Here is a 19,356-nt window from a genome sequence, read left to right as displayed (position 1 = left end):
TATGATCCCAGCTGTTATGAAATCAGATTTGCCATTAGCTTTATAATTTGATTTGCTGTGGGACAAATCCCCATTACCCACACAGTAGTGTAGCTTCACTGTACCCCTGGACCTCAGAGAGGGTCCCTGGCCACGCAGCAGCATTACCCGGGACTCCTGGCCTACTGGAACGGCCTGCGCCCAGTGCCTGTGTGGAACTGGATTTCAGAGAAAAGTGTTTCATCATTACTGTCTGGTAGCGAAGCAGCGATCCACCCCCCCCCCCCCCCCCCCCCGTCTCTCCTTTTCGAAAGGTCGCAAATAGATGCCTGAGCATGACACAATCAAGAAGGGCTGGGAATGTGTGTGTTGATTCACTCTGTGTGTGTGTCAGTGTGTGTGTGTGTGTGTGTGTATGTGTGACTAAGAGAGTGGGATTAGGGATAAGACAGTGATCCTTGGACCATAAACAAAACACCCCACAGGAATTGTCTTGCTGTTGTGATCCTTCCTTGTTTTTGTTCTTTACAGACACAACTTAAGCTTCTGTATGACTCTTTACAAAAGTTTTATCATTATTAAGCATTATTATTATTATTATTATTATGACTAATACCGAAAAACTGATTGTGGAAAGTACGATACATGTTCGTCCTAAAGATTTAGGACATGTATCGTCTGGAAGAATGGATAGATGGATAGATGGATGGATAGATAGATAGATAGGTGGATAGGTGGATAGATAGATGATAGATATATAGATAGATAGATGGGTAGGTGGATACATAGATAGATAGATGGATAGATAGATAGATGTATAGGTGGATAGATAGATAGATGTATAGGTGGATAGATAGATAGATAGATGGATAGATGGATAGATAGATAGATGGATAGATAGATAGATAGATGGATAGGTGGATAGATAGATAGATAGATGGATAGATGGATAGATAGATAGATAGATGGATGGATAGATAGATAGATAGATAGATAGATAGATAGATAGATAGATAGATAGATGGATGGATGAAGAGAAAACTTGTCTGTTGACTCAAGGGCGTGACGATACATTGTGATACGAGTCATATGTAATTTTCTCAATGTTATTGTCAGTAAAGACTTTGCATATGCAGCATATAGCTTAAATCAATACATGGCACAGAAAGTAATTGAAGTGATGTGCTGCTGGAGATTCTTTGACGTTAACAAAACTCTCTGCAGAACAGCTCTTCATTCATTCCCTTTGTCCTCTGGACCTCCATGTTGGCAAACACTGGGAACCTGCAATACATTAGCAACATAAATAACCTAAAGCCCTGCCAGAGCATCAAGCCACACACTCGGGCTTTTAGCTAAATTAATAGCGTCCAATGAGGGCCCAGTAAAAAGCTCTTTTCAAGGGGCGTTTCATTTGACTTGTGATGGTTACAGGTTGTGTGTCACATATGAGAGCGAGCTGTCATCGGCCCGGAGGACGGCGTTTAAAGAGAGAACCAGGGAGCCCATCCAGAGACTAACGTTACAGTTAAAACCAACAGAGGCCTCCTTTAGAGTTTATGGCTCTGAGGCCGTGGCAGCTCAGGACTGTGAGGCAGGGGAAAGCCCACCAGCTTCTACCTTATACACACAATCCCCATTCATCTGCTCAGAAATGAAAATCATGTCTTTATGGTTTATTTTTTGTGCTTCAGCTCAAAGTAGCGTTAGAATTCTGCATCAAATCAGGGTTTTTACTTTCCAGACACTTGAGATCTCTTTGATTTGTTGGTGTTCGCTCAAGAATCCTTCAGCTTCATCCTCGCTTCTCCTCTCCTCCTGGTGCCAGCACATTCAGATGAGATCTTTCTGCAGAGCCTCGTCTAATAGCCATAAAAAAAAGGCTAATCTTTTAAATGACTCCATGCAATCAAGCTCGAGTCCTGGTATAATGACCTTTTGCTTAGAGCGCCAAGTCAAGAAATATACCGAGAAAGATATTCATAGTCCGAGTCTTGACATGTCTTTTTAGTTTGGCAAGCAGGTTTACAGTTATAAGTGGGCTCCTCTGTTTTCTCAGGTGCCTTGTTCCCCCGTCCTTCATTCATTTAATGCATCATTTTTTTTTTACCATGTTAATATACAGGCCCATCTGTGACAATGAATAAGCACGAGCTCACTCATGGTTTTCCAGGCTATAAGTTAACTGATTCAAAAGCTGATTTCATTATCAGATTTAATAACATTTTACGACTAGTTGTGTAAACTCTGGCTCCGAGACCGATCGAGTCCTCGGGCCTTTTTCTTTACTGTACGTCAAACACAGTGAATTGTTACTGAGAAACAATAACTTGTAAGTATTAGAGTCATAAATTCAATTTGTCAGGTAAGAAATGAAATAGTTTGAGCATCGGCATGTGCTGCTTCCAGGAAATCCATCACACAGACGAGGGTGGACATGTCATCTGTGCAGGAATTTACGTAAAAAACTACTGGTGTTTTTACTACTGGCAAAAGAAATATCCCTCGATGGTTCCTAGAAACTGAGCAACGTAAATCTGCAAATTTACTGTGTCAGCTAATAAAAAGGCAGCTTTCAGATTCTGAAAAGGAATTTCAGCCTCACGGCAAAGTGAGGTCAAAATGTAGACGCCGCGTGAAATAGGGTTAGCTTTGATTTACATTCACTTAGATCGGTTAAAAAAACACCAGTGAAACGGCAGTTTGTTTCCATATGACTGGACATTCATGTGAACACTATGTGAAGTATGCGCCCTGTGTGTGTGTCTGTCCGTGTGTGTGTGTGTGTGTGTGTGTGTGTGTGTGAGTGTGTATGTCAGCAGTCAGGGCGGAGAGGGTTTCCTTTTTTCTTTCTCTTTCTTATCGAGCCTTCTGGTCTCCTGGAGGAATGTTTAGAGAAAGCAGACCTGTTTCCTCCGTTGTGCCAGGAGGGCCCCTTCATATTGTTGTTTGCTTTTTGCTGATTGATGGGGAAGGCGACTCGGTCTCGAGCAGAAACACAGGAAGCGTCGGTGCCAGGCTCCCTCAGTCCGTCCCAGCGGCTCGGGCTCCAAAGGCCCGGCTGCTGGAGGACGGGGACACGTTGGGCATGAAGCTGCATGTTGTGTTTGCTGCATTATAGAATATTTTCTATCTTTAATATGAATAGTATTATTCCTAGCTTTCTATTCACTGGTTGTCAGATGTACAGAACAGCATATGAACTATTTCCATAAACTGTGGAACCCCCTTGTTGCTTTGTAATCACCAGAAACTCTAAAGTTCCATATCAACTCCTTTTGTAAGAAGCTATAAATCAAAAATGTCGGCTTGTTGGTGACCTGCTAATGACAGTGTTGATTCAAACCCTCCTCCACTTATCAATACAGTTTATTACATTAATATTTGTGCTGGAGACGCAGCGCTGCAGTGATTTATAGTTGTGGTGTGAGTGTCATGCAGATCTGTGAATGGATCAATATTTTACCAGTGGATTTCAAAAAGCATATGTGCGCCAAACATTATGGAGCATAGGGAGAATGTTACCCCCCCCCCCCCCCCCCCCCCTCCCTTCTCCCCACCCTCCTCCTGTTCTTTTCACATGTGAGGGAACATGTCCGGAAAGAGGGATGGACAAGAGGAGGCACAGAGGAGAGGGAGACGACAAGAAAGACTTTATTGGGATAAAATGTGAAACCCTCCCCATCCATCTGTCACTAGACAGCGGAGTGTGTGTGGGCGTGAAGGTGAGTTATTGTGGCGGTTCCTCTGTAAGAACCCGCCATGTTAACATAAGTCTTCCCTCCGAGGGGCTTTGAGTGAGTTATGAGTTGTCGGGGGGGGTTTTCTAAATGCCAGCCTCTCAGTGGAGGTTCGCCTCAGCTTGTCCAGTTTCCCTGTGACATGCAACCCTCTGCCTGTCCTGGGATCAGGCACTCCCTGGCTCCGGGTGGAGATGGGGGACACGTCACAGGCTGATCCCTGTCTGAGATCGAGTGCTCTTAGTTTGTTGGAGCAGCCGACAAAAACAGTCTCACCACAAGGATCTGTTTGGTAACCGTCATGGAGCTTCTTAGTCAGGACCCGTGGTTTTCATCATACCTCCACAAACAAGGTTATATTTGACTTCCTGTTTGTCTGACTATGAGCAGGATCACATAAAATCTACTGAGCGGATTTTCTTGGAACTTGGTGGGAGGGTGGGGTCAGATGGAATATTTTAAAGAAATAATAGGGTTCTTGGCATTTGTAGAGTGATAATATCTAATAACAGGTGAAAGCAGGATGAGGAAAATCATCTTCTATATGCATCTGATCTCAGTATGTGTTTATGTCTTATGATGATAATCGGTGATATCACTGAAACAGACCATTTGTCAACTACAACCATTTTTATTCCATCTAATTTAAGAAAGAATTCCTGTCTTTAGAACTTTATGCCTGATAATAAAAGTGATGTAAGATTATGGTTATGACTGCGGCAAACCCTGCACTGGTGAATCTTAGAGGGCAGTTACCACAATAACTGTAATAACTTCAATATCATAACATGTGGTTCTTTTTCCTGTGTATTTAGGGTCCGAGTCAAAGGCATGCATCAAGAATTCATATTTCTGAACCACAACAGTCAGTCCTGTGGAAGGAAATGATTTTAAAGATAGTGTCGTGTTTTATGCTTATTGTTATTTGAAAGTTTGGTTTTTACTCTGCAGAATGTTGTTCTTTTCACATTGAATTCAAGAATCCAAAGAATTTCATTAAAAAAAAACAATTGAATTGATTAATCGAATATCAAAAGTAGTAGTTGGCTAATTTAGAAGTTCATAACAGATCGATTAATTGAGCTGTTTTTGAAATGAACAATTAGATTTGACGCATCAGGTCTGATTATTACATAGATCCTAAGTTTGTCAGATGTCCTTTCTGGCTTAATTCAATTTTCTGGGTGGAAAAAACTGAAAATCAAATCATCGTTTTCTACAGTGAGTCTCAAAACATGTGTGGAGATGATCCAGTGCTGCCTTCAGCCCTTTTCCGTCCAGTCTCTCTCTCTGGTTCTGTTGATGGCGTCTCTACACTGGTTCTTCTCCGGTGAGCGAGCAGATGTTCGATGACGTCATGTGGAAAAATGTTCTCATGTTTTCATGTGGACACTGTCACTAAGATACAAAATGGGAAGAAGCTGAAATTCAAGTTTTTCCCTTTTGCGCCTAAACTCCCCCCCCCCCCCGACACCCAGCTGTTAGACGTGTCCCTTTACTGTTCTGAACGCACGGGGACGTAATCTGTCCTGATCTTTTTTATTATCTGACCCTGGGTCAGACTGCAAACAAGCGCTTTTCCCCCAAAGCTGTTGCCTCAGTAGTTGCAGTAGTGAGTGTGCTGGATTGGGAACGGCAGGAAAGATAACAGTCCTGTGTGACTGGAAACACAACCCGGTGTGTAGGCAGGGGACTTTCACTATAATGTGGATGCCAAAGGACATATAACCCCCCCCCCCCCCCAACCCTGATTCTTCATGGCTGCCTTCTTGCCAGACAGTGAGAGCCATGATAAATGTGCAAATCAGCGCCCTGGTAAATACCAGTCCCTTAGCTGAAAGGGCCCTGGAAGGGGAAACGTGACCCCCCCGCTGTAACTTTGGAATAAAAGAAACAAGCCGCGGCCCCCCCCCCCCCCCCCCCCCTCCCCTCTCCACGCCGTCAAGCCCGTCCAACAAAGACGAGGTGAGAATGAGCAGGCGCTGCGGCCGGCTGACGGCCACTCGGAGTCCCGACCGTGCAGAGGAAACATGGCAGGGACACACCGGGTCTGTCGGGTCCCTGCAGGCCTCAGCTTGTTTACACACAGGCAGACAGAGCGTGTGTTATCACGGTGCTTATCTTTCTGTTCATTTGATCTGTCACAGTTTTATCTCAGCGTGGTTGTTTGCTCCGGCCCTGACGTCGATTTTTAAACTTTATCAACAGACTTGTTCCATGACGCTTTCATTTTTACTGCGCTGTGTAGAGATATAGGAGCTCACATCACCACTGCTGTTACCAGGAATAGCTCAGTGTCAATATTTATTTATAGAAAATTAAATGTAAGAACAAATTAAATTCAGGTCCAAGGTCAAATCTGTAGATTTTTAGTTGTGTCTGAGCAGCAGTCAAATGATATGAAGCAGAGAAGGTGAGTAAATCATCAAATTAGAGAAGCTGGAACCAAAAATGCTCTATTTTACTAATTTAGTTATTTAAATAAAGTTGATTAACACTGTCGATTGACAGCCGGCATGAGACAAGGCCCCTTGGACAGGTCACCAGTCTTTCACAGGACAGACTCACAGACATTAACAACAATTTAAACTGACCGACCAATCTGCCAGTCCTGGAACTGTGGGAGGAAACCAGTAGATACCTGTAGAATCCCCAGGCAGACACAGGGAGAGAATTGAGACTCCACAGAGAGAAGTCCTGTTTCAGTTGTTCAAACCAAGATCTCGGTAATTGTAAACAAGTAGAAAACACCGTCTCCCGTTCCTGACGTTTCTTATGCCACAACTTTCACAGAGATGGACAAGACAAGGAAGCTGAACTAGCCAGCGGAGAGTAGAAGGACACAAGTTAGACACAAAGACGTCCAAACAGTAGATGCATCAAACTTGTTGTAAATCAATAATTATGGATAGAAAAGCATAAAAACACAAAGTGACAGTATCGGCACTTGGAACGAGGTGCTGCCACAATTCCTTTCTGCTTTGATAACATCCCAGTAAGTCCACGCAGGCCGGCTCTTTGGCACACTCCGGCATCGTGGCCACAGAAGGCCTCCTGTTACTGGTTATGGCTCACAAATTGAATTTGCACACTGAATAGTTCTGCTGGGATGTGCCAGATGCAAAGATCTGGATAAACATAAAAGCACTCAGGGCAGCCGTGTGTGAATACGCCAGCGCGGAGGCAACAACAACACACAAGCTCTTTTCCACGGTGGAAACAAGTACGAAGCAGCATGGCACTTACTCTGTGCCTCTCGGAGTGAAACTGGAATATTTATTTTCTCCATGATTTATTACCCTGCCGTCTGGTTTTCCTGAATTGAGGTTGAGATTTATAGACGAGCAAAGCAGAGATTTGAATGCAGGTTGTTTACCCAAATGCTGGTTGAGTTCATCATCTGTTTGAGGCCATGTGCCGGTCACGTCTTTAACATGTTCATACCGGGGAGATTGACATCGGTTACATAACGTGACTGTGTCTGCAGTGTGTCGGTGGCGAGCAGGAAGCGAGCTGCATGTGAACGCTGTCCCACGAGCCAGAGACGTCTCACATGGACTTTTGTCTGCAGGAAATGGGCCCTTGTTTAATGCTGTTAACAGAAGCATGTTCGGAATGCAACAACACAATTATCCTTTATTATATTACACTCATTTGAATACTCCCGATAGCATCAACACACACTCGGGTCCAGGCCTCCTCCCCACGCACGGCAGAGCCGGGACAAAGGCTTTGTGTAGGTTTTCATTAAAATTCTAATGTGATTCAAGAGCCATTCGTTGCTTTGTTTTCATTGGTTTTATATGTTGTTTCCATCCAAAATGTACTTTGTTTAAAACTTTAAATATCTGGATTGGATTGGATAAATATGTCCAGGGTTAGAGTTAGGGTTAGGGTACCATGAATGTTTGTACCAATTGTCATTGTCATCCAAAAGCTGTTAGCATGGAGTATTTGTGTTAGATTTACAGTGTGTGAAAGATCAAACATTGGAAATGGTATTCCCAGCACAAAAGCACAGGGGGCCCCAAAATCTTATTCTGCCCAGGGCCCCAAACAGGCCGTGGGCAGCCCTGGGTGTATTTTTCATATCGTGGTTTCCCGCTGCTTGACCTGCGGTTAGCCCGCCGCTAAGTGCTCACCTGCACCGGGCCTTTAGATAAATAGCCCCTGTGGTTTCTGGGAGATCTCGGCTGTGACTACTTTACCAGTTCCTCTCCAGCATCAGGGAAGTAAAGAGCTATTCTGAAGTGGGCAGACCTCCTCTGTCAATCTGACCTTCACATCGCAGACTTATATTACATTGGCCACAGTGGGTAATATACTCTGATTGCTATCAAACATGAACTTACTCTTACTTTTGATTTTTATTGGACATGACATTGAGCTGAATGTCAGAAGTCTTTGAGATGTAAGATGTTGTGAAGCGGCTCCTGGTGTCATGTTTCTCTCTCACAATGGAAACATTCTTTTCTCTTAAAGATGCAATTTAAGATAAAAATGACATTTATTCCTCACTATGCATTAGATGTAATAACGGTTCATCCAGTCATACATACATGAATACATGAATCTCCCTCCTGTGTAATGTACCTGTTCAGCTCCCGGCTGTACAGCTGCACACAACCACACATGACATCCAGGTAATTAAAACAAACATCTTGGCCCTTGAGCCGCTTCTTTAGAAATACAGACAGCGGCTCCTCCATCATAGCTTTTGAAAGTGAATTTCAGCAACTCAACAATTATGTTATTGTCTCATTACAAGGTAACTATGTTGGTATAATAGATGTCTGCCCGGTTGAAGCTGAGCAGAGCTCTGATGGGAATGACCCGAGGTCACCGAACCCCATTTACAAAGAGGAATGATTAAGTTGTTTCAGCCCTACTGGCACAACAAAGCTTCGGGGGCTTTCACATCCACCTAGTTTGGTTAATTTAGCTGGTAATAATAAAATAATGATATTACTGTTGCAACAAAGTGAACCAGTTACTTAATTTTCTCCATTAAAACAATAGCAAAACATTTTTTAATGCACTTTATTCAAAAAAAGTTTGAGAATACAATTTTTGAGATGCACGCCCGTCTGTAAACCAATCACAGTCAACTACAGGTGATGATGACAGGACGTAGGAATGTCATATAAACAAAAATGTGACAAAAAAACCATGATTCAGAATTGCATTAAAGTTGCATCCATACTAATATCTTCTAATTTCGGGATTTGCCTATAAACACAAACAGCAGCAGGACATAAACCTTCTGTAAACTAATCTGAGTTAGGATGAAATCTCATCCGATTTCTTAAACCAGTTTCTTTACATGTTGTAACATGTTTGGCCCAGCATGGATCCTATAGGTGTGTACTCAGTGATCCCTGATTACTGGTGGACGAGCTGTCAAGGGCTTGCAGACTCACAATCAGGTGCAAACACTGAACACGCCTCAGGAGCCGGGGCAGAGCCCGGGTCGAGCTGAAGGAACAGGGACACTGAGAAAAGAACGGCACGTCCATGTCTGCAGGTGACACTGATGGTGGAGTGGGACTGGAACTGGGGGGGATAACGGGGAGTGCTGGCATAACTTGTGATGGAGGCGATTCGAGCCAGACGCAGATAGTGTGTCCTGTCTGCTCCAGACGCGCTCCGCCGTGCCAGACGTGAATTCTCAAAAAGCAGAGACGCATTCCACTGGGATGTCTTCATTCAAGTGGGCTGTGGACACACACAGGGCAGCGGAGACGGACAGCGGTCGAACAGGAACATTTTGTTCCCATGAAAATCAAACAGATTCTTTTGGCCCCGTGCTCGAACACATTTCACCAGTTCAACTTCTCAAACAAAACTCTTACCTTTGTGGAATTTCATAAGCAGGTGAGGACTGGTTTTACTGGGTGCACCACCAGCCACCGGCCTCTGTTCACATCAGTGGATCCTCTGCTGGTTCCAGTTAACCTTCCTTGTATTGCAGATGAGGTAATGGTTATGAAAGAAACCAAGAGAATTTAATGGCCCATGTGGGTGACTCACACAGCCTCAACTTTGTGAGTCTAATCAGCCGTTCTCACACCGCAGTGGTGCTTTCAGTTTGGTGAGCGCTCACTGCTGGTGGACGGTTAGCCAGACATTACTGCATCAATGCTGTTTTGGAAACTTTAAAAAGGAGTTGAGGCAATGAAGCAGCTCAACTCATTGGCAGAACTACTTAATACTGGTATCACGTTTAATTTGAAATCAACTGGATTTCAGTTGATTCAAATGGAGACTGTCTGCCTCCTCTTTGCCCAGTAACATTTTTTTTTTTAGTTCAAGTGGGTTCTACATGCAGGGTTCGTACGGTCAGGGAAAACCTGGAAAAGTCATGGAATTTTAAAATGTGTTTTTCCATGGAAAAAAATAATCTCCCAAAAGTTTTGGAAAAGTCATGGAAAATTGTTATATTCCTACTTTCATGTCGTTCATTTTGATGTAGTTTTAAATAATTCATATGCTTTTAAAGAAATATGCTCAAAATATAAGCAGGATTGGATTTGTGTCATTTAAGGTATACTGTATGCCTTGGAATTCTCATTGTTACTTTGAATAGTACATTTTGTCACTTTTTCGCGTATACACCGAAATTTGGTTTAAAGTTATTGAAAAGTCATGGAAAAATCATGGAAATCCATGTGTCAAAATGTGTATGAATCCTGTACAAGATGTTTGTGGGCAGATGCAGAATCACACGTCCTCCAACAGTAACACAGAGCAGACCCCAAACAGAGCAGAGGGATTGTGTTCTTGCAATGACACACTTAGTCTTGGATAAGCAGAGTGGACGACCAGCTGCTCAGATTGAAGTTTGCTTTCTAAAAGGTCAACAGTGGTGATAACCCGTGGGCCTAATCTCTCAAAGCTAAAAAAGACCCAAGTCCTTGTACAGTAATAAAACAAAGATGTAACAAGTCCAAAGCCGACGGGAGTCATAAAGCTGTCATGTGCTGGATTTGTTTTTTGGACACTAATCCTCCAATGAGAAAGTGGCGTAGAAGAACTAACTGGTTCAAATTAGGTTTGTAGGGATTTTTCACAAAAGTGATGGCGAGGCCGAGTCGAAGGGACAGAACCCAGAGACGCTCAGGAAGGAAGCGTCGCTGGTTTGTTTTCATTCTTTCTCTGGAAGCACTTCATTTGAATCATCTGTTCTGAGGCCATTATCATTACACCCTTCCTGTTTATCAGCCTCCGTCCTCATGCTCTCGCTCCAACCCTCACGGAGCCATTATGGAAACTGTCGGACGGTAATCGGATTAGCTCGGCCACTTGACAGATCATGAGTTCTGTTGGAGCGATCCCACCCCTGACTGACCACATCTGATGCTTTGGTCGAGTTAAACACGATCTTAGATTCCTAGTGGGAGAAATGGACAATCGGCTCTTTGGTCTGTTTATTGCAGCGCTAATACTCTGTTATTACCTTGTCGTAGCTACGTTACGAAATCAGGGTGCTGCTTAGCCAGGGCCAGTCGTAGGAAATGTCTTTTCTTTCTACTTCTGCCAAGGAGGCTGGGTTCTCATGTCTATTTGTTGGTCTGACATTCACCTGGATTCCTCTTAAAATACTGTACCAATTTCCATGAAGTTGTGTAAGGGGAGGGAAGAAGAAGAATTATTAAAATCTGGAACGGATCGGGATTGAGAGGCTTATCCAGGAATTGTTTTCCTCTTTCTTTACCATGGTGAGATAGGGCGTTAGCCTTTGGTGGAGGTATGCTCTCAACAATCATAGTTTTAAGATGCTTATATGTTGCAATGGCTAACATGTTTTACAGAAAGCATGATTCAGAGTTCTTAGCATCCGGTGTTTTAGCTGCTGAATCTTTTACGGTGTTCACTACTTGCCAACTATCTGCCATTAGGTGATACTGAACCAAAACAGTAAAGTCTGAGTCATAAAATCTAAAACAATGAGCAGAAAGATTCTAAAACAAAGATAATCCTCTCTTCTCTTTCACATTACACCCTTTTCTCATAATTTATATAAAATATTAATCAGAGCAGCGTTAAGGAGAATGAAGTTGAGTCTTTCCTTGGTTTACAGTTGCATTTTTACTGGTTATGAAATGTTGCATCGGCACATTGAAGCATATCAACCATGTATAAAGCCATAATGTATAACCGGAATTCATTCATTGCATCGTAAAGCTGTTTTTAACTGAAGTTGCAACAAATCAATGACATAACTAACAAGCGTTCTCTTCTGCTTCCAGGTGTCTTCCTCTTGTGTTCCAGCAACAAACTATGAGCTGGTGAGTAACACAGTAATTGCTTCCATGCTGTACGTGCTCAGCAGACATCATTGGGTCCTTGCTTTGGTAACAGCCTCTATCAGCTACACTAACAAGGCAGTTACTATTGCAGATAATGAATCTTTATCTTGAGACTGAAACTTGTGATCTCTGGGGTTTTATAAACATACTTGTCTTGACTTGATTTAACTGTTGTGTGGCAGCAGTTGTGTGTTGTTCTGCTCAAATTGTCACAGGTATATTGAAAGTCGTATCTTTTGGCTGCTTTGTCGTGAAAAAAAATAAAAAAAATAAAATAACAATCCAGATAAGAGTGATGAAACACAGCGTGCCTGAATCTGCTATATCATTATGACGTTTTCTGGTTTTTAAAATAACAGTGAACAAAGTGAGATGTAGTCTGAGTATGAAGTGATTTTGGAAGGGCAATAAAACACACGCCTGCTCTGTTGCCTTATTTGGTATTGGCATTAGACGCTGTGTGAGACTTGGACGTGGTTCTCTCACTCGCTCGCTTGCATGTTGTGTATTTAAATGGTTTTGGGCGCTTGACAAACCAAAGCAAATATCCCCTGCACTTCTCTCCGCTCACAGAGAAAGTATTTGACTAAACGTCCTCTCTGGAAGCTGCAGTAATCAAACAAGAACATGTTATTATCCTCTACAGATGCTTTCACACTGGATACCTTCTGCATGAAGACATCTGTTTAGGATGTGCAGCATTGTGGGTAAAGCGCGCCCGGCTGTTGACCGGAGCTCATTGGTTCCTGACAAACACCTTCAGATACTCGAGTGCAATAATTAAAAAGTCTGCTCCCACAATGCCTCCCGGGCTCCATACGACATAAACACTCACTTTTTACTGACTGAGCCTGCGGTCTGACAGCTGACCTCTCATCAGTAGTATTAGTGTCACTCAACTTTAAATGAGTACAATGAAATTCTTGGCACACGCTCGTGTATGGCTGTGGAGTTAACAAAACAGCCTGGGACCTTTTAAAGATAGAAATAAAATGTGGTTTTGGCTTCAGGCTACATCCACACTACTGCATTTTATTTTGAAAACGGCGTTCACTGGGCATACGAGTGCCAGTGTGAACAGGAAGGTATGCTTCCTGTGGGAATTGTTAAATAATCGCTCATCTTCTACTCGTGTAAAAAGTGTAAACTTATGAATTTAACTGCACAACCGCTGTTAGCAAAGACAACAGGGACAGAAACGTTATTTATTGATTATCCATGTTGTGATCTACACCAATAGTTGAGGCTAATGTCGGTTGTCTTCTTCTGGAAGAGGGTCATGTGATTGGAGCCTGACCAATCATAGAAGATTGAGTCATTACCGAAAAAGACCCAGTCAGCAAGTGTCTGTGAGAGTTATGGTTTCCAAATGTCTCTGTGTCTACCTGTTCAGACTTAATCACAGCCCCGGAGTATTCATTATCATTATTACTATATTAATATACAGTAAACCTAAATAGGGCCAGCAGCGTTTGGAAACTTTTCAGCTTTAGCGGCTCGAAAAACAGACACTGAACAGAATCTGTCCTTCCTGGTCCATTATCTGTTTGAATGGAAGGAGACATCCACCATGGAGCCTGTCTCTTCATTACAGCTTCCTTCTCCTCCTCCTGCCAGCAGGAGTCTCCCCAGGGGCTTCCTCGCCTGCATTAAAGGTGCTGATTGCTCCCATAAACGCTGATGAGCTGAGGTGTAAAATATGTGCTGGCGTAACTTTAAACTGTGTTAAACAGAGTTATGGAGTTGAGCACCGTGGAGAGCCCTTCTGCATTCAGTTTGTATAAAAAAAAGACCGTATGACGTAGATGAGTAAATCCTTCCACTTGAAAACCAGTGTAGCTCATCTGTGTGGTTACTGACGGGAACTGGACGCTGCTGTTTGGATTGTGTGTTTTTGTGTAGACGTGCTAGGAGGTGTGTGTCATCGCTCCTCTGGCCCATGTTTGGTGACTGTCAATGTCAATGCAGCAGTGTGTGTGTGTGTGTGTGTGTGTGTGTCTGTGTGTGCGTGCCTACTGCCTCCTTACAGTTCACTATCTTTCGTCTCTAAGCATATCTTGATTTTGGTTTGGATAGAATCAAACAACAATGCTGAGTCAGCAGTTTCCCGGCACAGGACCTTCAGTCGATGCTGTGGGTCATTCGATGGAATCACATGATCTTCACTAGGGGTTGAAGCCGGCCCCTTTGTCCACATCTCATGGAATTGTAGATGTAGACATTCTACCTGTTTTAGCTCTTCAACTTCTCACCGTGTTTGGCATCAGAGTTGAGACTGAAAGTTCACTCTTGACCTCGGAGACTAAAGTCACATGGTCCCTTTAACGACTTCTCATTCATGGTCACTTAAAACCAAACACGCCTGTAGGTGTCCTGGCATCTGGTCACAGATCATGTCAAACAAACGAGATGAACTTTCATGATGATCAAACGTAAAATGTAAATACAAATGCAAAATGCAGCTATCTCTAAATTATTTATTTTATCGAGGCCTGTCTACTGTCAACTACCTGTCAAACTGCTCTTGTACATGTCTCTGTGAAGCTACAGGGTTGTAAACGGTCTAATAGTACAGTACAAGTACAAGTATGTTCATGTAACATCTGTGTAATTATGAAATGAACACGCTCTTTAAGTCAAGTAACCCACTGGCTACTGACTGAAATGAAACACTCCACCGGGGGGGGGGAAGGTAAAGCCAACTCCAGGTCTATTTATTGTAAATTGATGATGGGGTGTTGGGGGATCCCGTCCAGGAGTGCGGCTGACAGAAGTGACTAGTGCTTTAAATAGACCCCCCCCCCCCCCCTCCACCCACTTGGCTCTCCATGTGTGGTGGGAGCATTGCTCAGATGTGCCCTCATGTTGAGGCTGCGCTGCCGGGAATCATCTGTTTAACTTTGCACAAGCACGAAGGCAGGATGAGGGCACAGAGGAGGAGGTGTTAGGGATTCTGGTGAGGAAGCCATGGCTGCACATCTGGACACATGCCCCCCACACCCCCCCACCCCCATCCCAGAAACTCACATCGCCAATGCATGAACTCACAAGCACAAACATGCAAACGCCATCACCTACGTCATGCAGGTCTTGTTCTAGTGTGGGGGGGGGGGGGGGACAGGGCCAGGACTTGAGTAAGTGCAGGGCAGCGATGGTCTAGTTCTGGTCCAATTAGCTCTGTGTTTAGAACATCACGTTCTTCCATGATGTGCCCTGTAACTTCATTACGACATCCAGTAAGATCACAGCTCCCTGCTGGGAAGGTCTGAAGTGGCTCCTGCATGAAACCACCATGTTTAATATTGAACTAAGAACTTTTTTTTTTTTCAAATATATGTAGACAATTTTGTCTTTTGCTTTAATGCATGATGATTTGTCGTGTTCTATATGAGGTAATGTTGAAGTGTAGTTTGTAAAAAAGGAAGTTTACGTCTTTAACTCCTCAGAATCCCACAGTTCCAGTTCTCATTCTTAATCTAAACGTTGAATAATGAACTCACTCGTAATTTACGTGGTAAAAAAACTAAAACTGGGCTGTTCAGTTTACTGTGGCTTGTAAACTCCAGTTTTACGAAGTCATTCCCACCGAGATGTTGCAGTAACATGAGGCAAAACAATCACTATGAGCTATTATCATCACGGACTGGTCTGCTCGGCTGTAATTGACTTTAGAACCAGTTTTAGAAAGTACAGTATGAAGAAACGTCAGCTCAGCCTGTGGTCTCCCTCGGCTCTGGGTCTTTATGTCGGTGTCAGTCTCTCAGGACTTCAGTAACTGCTGGGTATCAGATGCCAACATCCTCCTCCTTCTGTCCATCATCCTCGCGTTGTGCTTTGGATTCAGTCGGACGCTTCGGCTGTTTCTCTGAATAGAATGAGAGTTTGTTCGGAAGAGGGTCGAGACTTTCGAACTTTCAGAGAAGCTTTGTGACACCAACTCATATAAACTCTGTCCCCAACTGAAAGATAACACAGTGACTTCCACGTGACTTAAAACTGTTCTCATCATGTAATTCCAACTTTTTCTTCTTGTCAAATAACAAGTAAAACACAATGTTTGTAGTTTTCAGGCTCATTCAAAAACTTTTTCCAAGTTGATTAAACAAGTTGTTGTTGAGAAAATATGAATAAATGCTTCCACAGCTGGAGTTTTAGTTATTTAGTGTCGTAACAATTATAATTTAGATTCAGAATGACAATCTCTGGAATCGTGAACACACTGCAGACATTCTGATTCGACTCCCAGTAGCTCTGAACATGACATCCCCATCAGCCCAGTACAGATAGTCGACTCCTACCCAGTATAACAACTAATCCATCAGACAGTCATTTGAATCCTGTTTGTAAAGGCATCTATAAAAGCTCTGACATTATTGCATGTACAGATCATCTCATACTTTCACATGCATGTTGAAGTTCAATATCAAGATCATTGTCAGGATGTTTCTTTGTTATTACCATATTTGGACATGTAAGTATAAAGAGCGGAGGAAGGAAATAGGTAATGTTTGTGTGTGTGTGTGTGTGTGTGTGTGTCCGTACGCATGTAGGTGTGGTTGTGTAGACCCCCTCCACACATACACACACCCTGAAGGAGTATAAATACTTGGCGGAGGCCTTCAGAGGCTCCGACCTCTCTCACACGTTGGCAGGGGCGTTTGGTTTATGTAACAGAGCGGCCGGTCCGTATCAGTAAGAGCAGGACGGGCGGGGTGAGAAACACGGGGAAGTCAGAGGTGGTGTGGGGTCGCAGACGGCTCAGGGGTTTTTCCCACAGAGGGGACGGTCCACTTTGCTTTTTCCTCTGGTCCTGAGGGATTCCTGGCATCCACTACCCCACGGGGATGGGAACGGGAACACACACTCACACAGACACACACACACACACACACACACACACACACATACACACACACGCACAGCCCCTCCCTCTGCACCACTACAGTATGTTTACATTTCTGGGACATGGCTGTGTGAACGCTGCAGATGAAGGAGCACAGAGCATGAGAGACTAACAGCTGTGTGTGTTACTGTGTGATTGTGTGTGTGTGTGTGTGTGTTTGAAGTGGTAGGGCTTGACCATAAATGAATATTGTTTTTCAGTCTTCGTGGACATTTTATGAAGATGATTGTTCTATTTTATAGATTTATTTTACTAAACTCACTTGTCCAGGTGAATAAATACAATGAAATTCTGATTAAAAACTATAAATTAGTGTTGTTTTACCGGTTTGAAAAGTTTTGTCAAATCTATATGTGTAACAGGGGAGAAGAGGTTTTTGCTCTTGAGCGTCACTGTCATTATTGTTACTGTGATTCATTGTTAGATATGTCAAAAACATATAAGAAGAGAAATGGGATAAATAATCTGAAATGATAAAACTGCTATTTGTCATAGAAGAGTTTTACTGTGATGGACTTGTTACCGCCCTGGCCATGTTGTGTGTCTGTGTGTGATTGTGTTTGTGTGTGAGGTGCTGTGTGTACAGGTGGGTATCTCTGGAAGCGATCAGTTGCTCTACTGTTATGTTGTGAGGAATAACAGGACTGAAGAATCAGGTGACCTGTCATCACGCTGCCTGTGTGTAGGCCTGCAGTTTGTGTTGATCACCACTAGAGGGCACTGTTTGACGCAGCAGCCCCTGCAGGTGTCCTGTGTCGGTATCTGTCAGCGTCTGTCCCCCACAGTGATGGATCATGTCACACACAACGGACTAATGTCACACAACAATCAAAGAGTCTTACAAAGCTTCTAGATTTAAACATATTAATTTACCAATGTTTTAACCCTAAACGCAACATTTATTTTCAAATTAAAATGACTTCATTTCAATTTGAGGCACCGAAAAAAGAACCAACAAGCTTTAATGAGTTGTTTTTCTTTTACCTTCCATCAATGCATGCTCTCACCTCAGGTAAACTGAAGGTGAACTGCGAGCTGCTCGTTGCAAGCTGCATAGTTTCTCATGGAGGTGAAAGAATGCATCATTCCAGCAGCTTAGTGGAGACACAAGCACACCGAGGCATGTCTGAGACCGCTCGGCTCGCCGTGCGGGCCCACGTCCAACTGCAGTGTAAACATCGGAGTAGAGCGGGTGTGTAGCCACACGGCTGCCAGTCCAGATGGTGTGTGTTCTTTACAGTTTCCAGAGAAAGCAGTCGCACTCACGGTGTACGAGGCCGTCCAGAAAGAGAGGGGGAGAGAGGGGGAGAGAGGGGGTATGGGGGGGGAAAGAATAAGTTGAACTCGATACACACCTTTGGTCTGACTCACAAACACACACACACACACACACACTCACACACATTTAGGCACAACACACAGCCTTCCCATGTGAGGCCAGAGAAGCCTGAAGCCTACAACTAAATATATACATACAATAAACAGTTCAGTGAAGCAACATGAATTCCCTCTTTCACTTTCTTTCTCTTTCACACTCTCACACACACACACACACACGTACACACACACATCTCTCTGTAGTTGTGACGACACATGATTCATTCCCTAGCCCCTCACCCTCATGTAAATCTAATCCTAACCCACAACCAGGTCTGAACCCTCAAACTGCCCTTTTTGTATATGTGAGGCCCGTTAAAAATGTCCTCACAATGATGGTACTGAACCAAAATGGTCCCTCATAACTATATATAGACATGCACACACACAACCACACACACACACACACACACTATTGCAGAGCTGACCTCACTGCCTGAACGTAAACACTGAATCATTTCAACAGCCACAATCAGCGCTGTCTGTTTCCTTTCAGACACACACACAGACACACACACACACACACACACACACACACACACAGACACACACACACTCCCTCCCTCTCTCTCCTTGTCTCACACCAGCACCCACACACCCAAAGTGGTGATTTGAACCACTCTGCCATCCGCACCGAGCCGGCTGGGCCGAGCTAAATAGACTGTGTCTTAAGCTCTAAAGATGCACAGCTATATATTTAGCCCTGGGTCATTTCCCAGGAGGCACTGCTTCGGGCTACGTTTAACCCCAGCATTCAAGGAGGAGGAGGGAGGAGGAGGAGTCGGGGGGGGGGGGGGGGGGACTCCCAGCATGCTCGCTTCCTCCGCTTTTCCCAAAAGAGCGGGCTATAATTTGGTAAATTGGTCAAAGGAGCCTCTGTGCTCATGTGAAACAAAGCACATGTTGCGGTGCCCGGCGGGGATGAGGAGCTGTGGGTGAAAGTTACACTCTGTGATGTGCGGTGTGGGCAGGAGACGGGCACGAGGCTGCAGGTCACAGGTCGATCCTCGTGCTCCTTCTCCTCCTGACAGTTTGAAGAAGGACACCG

The 19,356-nt window shown here is 43.8% G+C and overlaps 1 protein-coding gene across 4 annotated transcripts in view; it reads left to right on the top strand.

The window, feature by feature from the left end:
- Nucleotides 1-19,356, top strand: part of tns1b (tensin 1b) — a 116,229-nt gene that overhangs the window by 44,756 nt on the left and 52,117 nt on the right. For all 4 annotated transcript variants that reach the window (XM_053439499.1, XM_053439497.1, XM_053439500.1 and 1 more), the window contains exon 4: nt 11,969-12,007. In XM_053439499.1, coding sequence (XP_053295474.1) covers nt 11,969-12,007 — 39 coding nt within the window. The remainder of the gene's footprint in view (nt 1-11,968; nt 12,008-19,356) is intronic.

The sequence above is a fragment of the Pleuronectes platessa genome, chromosome 14 (genome assembly GCF_947347685.1).
Source record: "Pleuronectes platessa chromosome 14, fPlePla1.1, whole genome shotgun sequence".
NCBI classification, from domain to species: Eukaryota; Metazoa; Chordata; class Actinopteri; order Pleuronectiformes; family Pleuronectidae; genus Pleuronectes; species Pleuronectes platessa.
The sequence above is the reverse complement of the archived record's forward strand: the minus strand, read 5'-3'. Positions and strand labels throughout refer to the sequence as shown.